This window comes from Eublepharis macularius, chromosome 6 (genome assembly GCF_028583425.1).
Source record: "Eublepharis macularius isolate TG4126 chromosome 6, MPM_Emac_v1.0, whole genome shotgun sequence".
NCBI classification, from domain to species: domain Eukaryota; kingdom Metazoa; phylum Chordata; class Lepidosauria; order Squamata; family Eublepharidae; genus Eublepharis; species Eublepharis macularius.
In genome coordinates, this window is record NC_072795.1 from 105,754,436 (window position 1) to 105,763,482 (window position 9,047).

Consider the following 9,047-nt stretch of genomic DNA (forward strand, 5'->3'; position numbering starts at 1 on the left):
ATAGGCCTTAAGCATAATTTAACAGACAAAAAGATTACTAATTGGGGGTGGAAGGACTGGTTATTGAAAGAATATTGACAGTGAAAGAACAGGGAGAGATTTTTCTCCTCTTCTCACAATACCAGAGCTTGAAATCACCTTTTAAAAAGTCTGTCTGTAAATTCAGGACGGTCAAAAGGAACTAGTATTTTGCACGATGCATGGTTAACTTATGGAACTCACTGCCACATGATGTGGTGATGAACTATAGCTTACAGGGCTTTAAAAACAGTTAGACACATTAAAGGAGTGTGGGTCTAACAATGACAGAGAGGCCATGGGTCAGTACGAGAGAATCTGCTTTGCATGAAGAAGGTCCAGGTTCACTCCTCGGCAACTCCAGTTAAAAGGATCAGGCAACGTGAAAGACGACAGAAAGGCCTGCTGCCGATCAGAGAGGGCAACATGGACCTTGATGGGCCAGTGGTGCAATAGTATAAGGCGGCTTCATGAATCCACGTACTTCTAGCCATGATGATGGAACTTCCATGTTCAGAGGCCTGGAGGAATCTGAGTCTCCAGGAAATAACATTTCATAACCCTTGGAAAGAAGATGCTGGACTAGGCGGACCCTCAGTCTGACCCTGAAGGCCTCTTCTTACGTTTTTCTGCCAGGCAAGTGAACAGTGCTTCATTGTGAGTCCCACCAACTGCAAATAGCACCGGCTTCCTTCGCAGGGCTGTTGTAGCAACGATGGAGGGTGCATGAAATGCCTGGAACACTTGAGCTGTGGAGATGCTGGGAGAAGCGACGAACTGATCTGTGCAGGTTATTACTCTAAACATCTAATTTACCCCCCCTCCCCCGCCTTAGGTTCTGGTTACCAGAACTGCATCACCCTTCAGACCACATGGCAATTGTTGCTATTTCAAGGATCACATCTGGAAAAGTATCACTTAGCATCGAAAAGTGATGCAGTGTCCGTGAGATGGAGGGAGTGCCCTTGCCAGTACGAAGCAGCTCAGGAGTTGGGGGTGTGTGTGTGGGGGGGGCAGCGGTGGGGCTGACCAACCTGCTTCTCCCATCCCCACCAACCTTCTCCCCCAGCGACCGCGATCGGTATCAAGGGCAGGAGCAGCAGGAGGGTGGCTCTAATTGCTTTCTCAATGAAAGATAATCACGGAGTCCCAAGAGAGGCTCGGCGATTAGCACTCAACCTCTCTTCCCTCCAGTGATCTCAGCCTTCTCCATCCTGCCTGCCTCCATTTACAGCCCATTCAGCAGTAAGTGGATCGAAGAAAGCCGCTCACCACCACCCATTAGTGACAGCAGATCTCTCCCCACTGCCTCGGACTTACTTTTTCCCCTCCTCTCTCCCTCTCTCGCCCTCGCCCGCTCTTGCTTAGAGGCTCCATTCACTGCGCGCTCGCCTGGGCTGCTGCTCCGCTCCCGCGGCTCCGACGGGATAGCAAAGTTGGAAGCGAAGCGGGCTGGGAAACATGAGCGAGCTGGAAGGGGACTTCGCCAAGGTCTTGCAGCTGAAAGATGAGCGGATCAAGGAGCTGGAGAAGCGCTTGTCGGAGAAGGACGAGGAGATCCAGGAGCTGAAGAGGAAGCTGCACAAGTGCCAGTCGGTGCTCCCCGCGCCCACCACCCACATCGGCCCGCGCACCACCCGGGCGCAGGGCATCTCCGCCGAGCCCCAGACCTACCGCTCCTTCCACGACCTCCGGCAGGCGTTTCGGAAATTCACCAAGTCCGAGAGGTAGGCGCGGACCGGGACCGGGGAGGGGGCTGCGCGTGCCGCTGTGGCACGTCTCGCGCCCGGGGTCTCGCGCAGCCCCCGCCCGGGACGCCCTCGTGGAGCCTGGGGCGGAGCTGGGCGGAGGGCGTGTGTACGGACCCCTCTCTTCGCCTGGGCTGGGGGTCAACTTCTCCCCGCCGGACCAGGCGACGGGGGAACGGATCCTTCGACCCAGCCCATCACGTGCTGGCTGGGAGCTGCGCTGGAAGCCGCATCTGCCCTTGCAAAGCTTTGCAAAGTTCCTCCAGCAGTTCTTGCGGCTCTTTGGCACCCCCCGCTTAGCCCCCCCTCCGCTGTCGCTGCCCGGGAGTGCAAAACCTCTCGCTCCCCATCATTTGGCACTTTTCACCGCTCTGCTATTTTTGTGGAGCACGCCTGGACGGCCGGGCATGCTCAGTGTCAACAGTGGAAGCCGCTGCGCCCTTCCTTGTTTGCCCTTAGAAGCTGCAGCTTCCCACCACGGGAAAAGGGTGGGGGGAGACGTAGAGTGGGAAAGCGCGAGGCGTTGGGCTTGGGGGGAGGAGCGAGAGACGGCCGGGGGTTCAAAGGCCCGACGGGAGGCGACGAGGAGCCCAAGCCCTGCCCGGCCTCGCCTCGCCGCTCCCCCACTATCCCGCCGGCCTCCGCCCCTCCCTCTCCAGCCTGGCGGCGGCGGCGGCTGCTGTTTGCACCGAAAAAAAAAAAGTCCCGGACACCAGAGAAGCCCCATCGATCGGCCCCAGCATGAAACCCCCTGTGGACATTAGCAAGAGGAAGTGCAGAGCGCATTATAAGCTTTTAAGTCGCTGGAAGCGCAGAGCTCAAAATGCATGTTGCAGGATATTGAATATCCCATTAAACTGCGTCTCTCTCTCTCTCTTTCTGCCACAAACGCCGCCCAGCCCGCTCCTCCTTGTTCATCATCATCATCATGTTTCTTCCCAGGCTACTTTGAACGGCCGTCCCTTGTTTGTGGGGGGTGAGAGACAGGAGGGTGCCTGACCCGCGCAGGGTAGAGGCCAGGTTTGGTTCTCCTTGGCTGTTTGGACTCCAGAGGAAAGTTTTTAAGGGGGGGGGGGGCAGTATTTCCTAGGCTGTGCTTGTCTGCCCCTGGGCGCTGCTGTAGAACAAGGCCCCCTTAGCTTTGGATGGCTTTGGGTCCGATTTGATGTGCATGTGTGTCCTGTGGCTGCTCTCTGGGAAATGTTGATCTGCGGTTCCCATGGCAATGAAGGCTGGATGGAGAGGCCTGGAGTGCCACTGCTCTGAGGCCTGATAGAGCTGGCAGCCCTGGCAGTTGAGGAACATGCGCCAGTTCTCTCCCTTTTACAGCCACAAGTGACTTAGGAGAGTCATGGTTAGTTTTCCCCTGTTGCCCTCGGTGGCGGCGGCAGCAGTGGCAGTGGCAACAATATGATTCTCTTTCTCACAGCGGCTACTGCCACTCATCTTTGGGTAATTACACCATTGTTGCACTATAGCAATGGCTCACAGCTGGGTTGGCTTGTCCTCACAGGAAAATCTAATAATGCTAATGCAGTATCCAACAATGTGTTGATATAGTAGGGTTGCCAACTCTTGGATGGGAAATCCCTGGACTTTGGGGAGTTGGAGCCTGGGGAGGGTCGGGTTTGGGGAGGGTGTAATGCCATAGAGTCCACCCTCCAAAGCAGTCATTCCCCCCCCCCCCCAGAGAACTGATCTAGAGATCTAGTCTAGAGATCTGTTGTAATTCCTGGCGATCTCCAGGCCCCACATGGAATTTGGTAACCCTATTACCTTACACTTAATTGGCCTTAATAAGTTTGTCTCCTAATTTCTAAGCCCTCCAATACTTTAGTTGATTATTCATTATGAACGAATCATCTGAATTGTATTTGATCTGCATACAAATAAAACAATTGGTCTGAAGGGGAGAAAAGCCCATTTTATTTTCCGATGGTACCTATATCACAGCAGGTGCCATCTTTGAAGAGGCCATTCCTTCTGGGTGCATCAGGGAAAATGGGGAGAATAGGGGAGAATGCCTCTTCTAAGATGGCACCATGGTTATTGTAAGCATCTTAATAAAACCTAATTTTAAAAGTAGTGTGCAACTAAGGGTACCTTTTAATCTATCAAAAGGATTTTAAGTGAAATAATCAGCCTTAAAGGTCATGTTGTTTATGTTTAGCATCTCTAAACCCTGAAAGAAATGTTTTTTAGAAGAAACATATCAGCAAAACTGAAAGCAGGATTATGCTATACAGCTGCTTAAATGGAAGGAGAGCCAGTTTCAGGGGGAGGGGCAGAGGTTGGCTGACTGAAGAACACTGAAGAGTTGTTACTTGGGGGGGGGGGGGAGGTACAGGAGAAGCAAAATTTCTCGGTGAATCCAAACCGTATCTATAAAACTGTGTTACAGACATATCCCATACAAGAAAGCCAGAAGGGTATGATTAAAAATTGGCTTCCTTGCTGTGTCAACTGTGGCCTGAATATGTGCGTGTGGGTTTGGTGCTGTTCCTTTGGTTATTTCTGCTTCTGGTGTCTTCCTCCTCTCTCAAACAACTGGAATTTGGGGGGGGGGGTGCTTGGGAGTGAAGCAGATTGCCTGCACTTTTAACACATGCAGTTCATTAAAGGCATTTAAAAAATAGATGCACTGACTATTTGGCTACATTTCACCCTTGGGTTTAAAAAAAATCCCCTCTCTTTTAATGACTGGTGTTATTTTCTGAATTTTGAAAGTCTAAAACACAGAGCCACTTGAAAGAGAGCACTGTAAGTCTTGCATTAAAATTAAACTGGCTTTGTAAATATAGGATTTTAAGTGAGGGGTTCCGTGTGCCTGATATTCCCACTGGAAAATGACTTTGAAAGAGGTTTCGCAAGGCGGTGGATGCCATACTCATTCCTCCCTCCCAGCTCTTTCCCAAAGTGGGAAACTACAGTGCAGATGGCGAGTGAGTCTCAGTTCACGGAGAGAGATTTATCTGTTCAATCAGATGTTGGGAACACATATTTTTCTTCCAACATTCATTGCAAGTATTAAGTCCCAACTTCCTCCTCTTGGTGGTTTACACTAGGACAGAGGGTAAGCGTTTTCCCCTGCTCAACATTTGGACTTTCGAATAGAAGCCATGAAGTTTATTTTCAGAACACTGACTCACTGTAGCGGAGAGTTATGACAAGTATAATATATTGAGATAGTAATGGTTGGAATTGAGGGTGGGAGAGATGCACCAGAAAATTTAAAGGAACAGAATGCCTTTTATTAACAATACTCCGGATTGCTTTCTCCCGTCCACTTTCTTCCTATCAGTGGCATGACCATCTGATAGCTGAAGTCATGTATTTATTTCTATTTGTAATGAAAACTATTGCTGGAATCCTAAACATGCTTGTTTGAGAATTCTGTGGAGCCCCTAGAATAAATAAAAATGAGTAAGCATTCTTAAATAAGGCTGGGAGGGTATTTTCCTAGGGTCCTTTGCTAAAAGTTGATATAAATAATACTAATACATAGTAATGGGGATGGAAAAGGCAGATATATTGAGTGTGTGTGCAGTAGAATACATAGCCTGAAGAATTGTGCGTAACGACAGCTGTTTGAGTTACAGTATCCTCTTTAAGGGTAGTCTTAGCGAAGCTGTGCCACCTGGACCTCTCTAGTCTCTATACTAAACAAATATATAAGACAAATATTTCCAATTAAAAGATGGAATGTGAAACAACAAGTCGTTTATCCCAGCTGCTTTAGAAAATTGTTGTCCACCCCCAGAACTACTTCTGCAGTATGCAAGCATGGCTTTTACGGAAATGATATCTCTGTGATTTCTGAAGTGATAATGGCGAATGCTGTAAATGTTTGAAACACAGTGTATCAATGGAAAACAGGATCTGACTGGTGCTGGACAAAGTGGACTCTCTCTGGCTCACAGAAGCCTTATGCCTGGGTACATTTGTTAGTCTTTAAGATATCACAAGACTTGTTATCAGTCTGAAATGATATGAAGGCCAAGTATTTTTTCTTGTAGCAAAACAAATACACAAATTACCACTTTTATGTTATATATTATGATTTATTATCTAAATTTGCATGATGGTGCCGTGTGTTAAAGGTGAATATTTCCATCTGTAAAGATTGAGACCAAAAGTGATACGGAAAGTTCACGATATTTTTCAAGTATGTGATTAAATTATTGAAATAGTAGCCCTCCCCCCAAAGCTCAAAGGCATTGCTGAATTGCATAGTACAAATTGAGCAGATTGCTTGAAAACTGTAGCATGGCATCTGAATCCAATAATAGGAGCGGATCTGACATTTGCTCCAATGACAGCAGCCCATTTAAGGTATGGGCAGAGCTGCTAACATGTCCATTTAAGGTGCAGGGAGAGATGCACAGATAGTGGCGCTTCCTTCGTTTTCATGATCATAAAAAATACTTCTGAAATAAAATGAAAGGTATCCTTGTTGAAGCTTCTCTACATCATGCAAACAGCCTTCCCAGTTCAAACTGATGGTCTGTGTGACACTGTAGCCAATCCTCTCCGGCACTTAATATGATAGACTAGATAAACCCCCTTTCTCAGGCCTATTTGACTATTTTCAGCTTTCATCAATCAAATGTTTGGGGACCTCAACAGTGTGAGAACATATATACTAGCTATTACAGGATGAATTCATGCTTGCATGTCCGTCATTTGCAACATCAAATAATTATAAGCATGTCTGGAAGAGCTATTACAGAAATAAAGCATGACAGAACTTTTTGAGTACTCATTGTAATTTCAAGCACAGTATTTTCAGTGGCGCCTGTTTCCATATTCAGGTATGAATTGTGTAGAGTATTCAAATATAGAGTACCTGCATGTGCAAACCAATTTTCATTGATAGCCATTGCTGTTCATGCATTTCATTAATTGGTCAAAATCAGTATTGGAAGTTTCTTAGTTTGAGATAATAATAATATATATTTATATACCGCCCTTCAGGACAACTTAACACCCACTCAGAGCGGTTTACAAACTATGTCCTTATTATCCCCACAACAATAATCACCTTGTGGGGTGGGTGGAGCCAGGGCCAGATCTAGGGTTGCTGTCGCCCAGGGCAACCCAAGCCTGGCCCCCTGTGCACGTGCGCTGCGTGCGCTCCCAGCACTGCGTGATGACATCATCACGCAGGGGCAGGGCATGCTGCCAGTGGAGCGGCAGCAGCGCAGGCAGCTGTGAGGCCGCCCGTGCGATTTGCCTGCCCTGCTGAGGGGGTGGCTGGCTTGCTGCACACTCCCTGTCATGCGGGGCAGGCGAATGGTGCAGGCGGCTGCTCAGCCCTCTGTGCCGCTCGCCTGCCCCGCTGAGGGGACGGCCAGCTTGCCGCGAGCTCCCTGTCCTGCTGGGCAGGCGAATGGTGCGGGCGGCTGCTCAGCTGCCTGCACTGCCACCGGTATGCTCCTGGTGGCTGGCAGCTGCACCCCTTCTTTGGTGGTGCCAGGGGGAGACTACCCCCCCCGTCAATCCGGCCCTGGGTGGGGCTGAGAGAGCTCCGATATAGCTGTGACTGACCTAAGGTCACCCAGCTGGCTTCGAGTGGAGGGGAATCAAACCCGGTTCTCCAGATTAGAGTCATGCGGCTCTTAACCACTACACCAAACTGGTATTGGGTGGGTCTTAGTGGTAGAGCAACTGTTTTGCATGCAGAAGTCCTAAATTCAATCCCTGTCATCTCTGCTTGAAAGGATCCAATAGTATTTAATACGAAAGACTTCATCAAATGCTGGAGAAGACTGCTGGTGAAAGATGGTCATAGGCCCATGGTCTGACCCAGTATATAATGCAGCTTCATGTTTCAAAACTCTTCTTCAGATTCTATTATAAGACTTGTAGAGCTGTGTGCATGTAAATGCAAAAAAAGATGTGCTTTTCAACTGCTAGAGTTTTTGGTTCCGTATTGCAAGGTTTTTAAGGTACGATTCCTGTTTCACACTGTTATCAGACTAAGATGTAGGAAAAAGCATATAATACACATAAATGTAGCTTAGGATTCACGACATAAATGGAAATAACATGCAGATTATGGGAGATATGCAACTAAAATATTAAGATTATTTGCAACTGTAAAAAAAGTCAGATTTTATTATATGTGCTGGATGAGATGCATGCCCTTGAATTAGTTCTTTTTACTATGTGTTGGACATTACCACATGAGGCAGCATTAATTCCAAAGAGCAAACACGTGCAGTGGGAAAAAGTATATCATTTCGTCCACTAGAAAATGTATGATTTTTCCCTAGTTCTTTTGAACCAGTAAAGAAAAGTTATCCTAATTACTTTCACCAAGTCATTCTTGACATATAGCATCTCTTCCATTTAAACTGAAAATCTATATTCTGCTTATTTTTGCATATTGTAAAAATGTGCTATATGTTAATTTTCACTGTTCAACTCTGCTTTTTCCCCCCATGTCTGAAAGGAAAGACATTTCTTTGTGAATTAAAATGGCAGATACACTATACTGTTGCATGTAGAAGATTTGGTTTTAGCCTGTGAAACAGGTTTCACATGTCCTTGTAGGCCCCTCCTTTCCCTAAATTCTACCCTCCCCAGGCTCCATCCCCCAAATCTCCAGGAATTTCCCAACCGGGAACTGGCAACCCTAAGCAAAACAGTAAATGATGCAGTAGGCAGCATTCTCTGTGATGAGATGCATTGCAAGTCTTTAATTGTATGACTACTTTAAATGTATTTCTTGTAGCACACTAACATTCCTTTTGTGACACAATACTGTGACCCATCATATAGTTTGGAAATCATCACATGTTTATCCCTCTCTTCCTCTGTGGCATCACATGTGTCTGTTCTGCTCTGTGATCCTTAAAGTAACTTCATGAAGTAGGATAGGCTTAGTGAAAGTGTATGATGCCCAAGATCATGCAACGGGTTTTTATGGCTTACGGGAGATCTGAAGTCCGATTTCCCTGAACCGAGTGTGACCTAGCCATTACACTGCACTGGATCTAATTACTACTGTATTCCTTTATGTATTATCACTATTCTGTTAACACTTGTAGTCAGGGAGACGTACTCAAGACATTTGTCGGTGTGAATATGGCCCACTTTCTATTTCAGCTCAAATTGACACTAATAAAGCCTGAACATAAGAAACCACTTCTCCTGTTATCTCTTACTTCTATGCTAAAGAAATGTCTGTCGTAGGGCTGGAGCAATGGCTACCTATTTGTTCAAGTCCAGTCAAGGGATCTGGGTCCCAAGGCAGCAACCTGAGCAATTAATCATCTG

General features: G+C 47.2%; 1 protein-coding gene across 1 annotated transcript; it reads left to right on the forward strand.

Annotated features, from left to right (window-relative positions):
- The first annotated feature begins 1,352 nt into the window (after window positions 1–1,352).
- LOC129332772 (cGMP-dependent protein kinase 1-like) lies at window positions 1,353–1,877 on the forward strand. The gene has a single exon (XM_054984011.1). The coding sequence runs from the start codon at window positions 1,480–1,482 to the stop codon at window positions 1,747–1,749; it is 270 nt and encodes an 89-aa protein (XP_054839986.1). The 5' UTR covers window positions 1,353–1,479; the 3' UTR covers window positions 1,750–1,877.
- The last annotated feature ends 7,170 nt before the right edge of the window (window positions 1,878–9,047 follow it).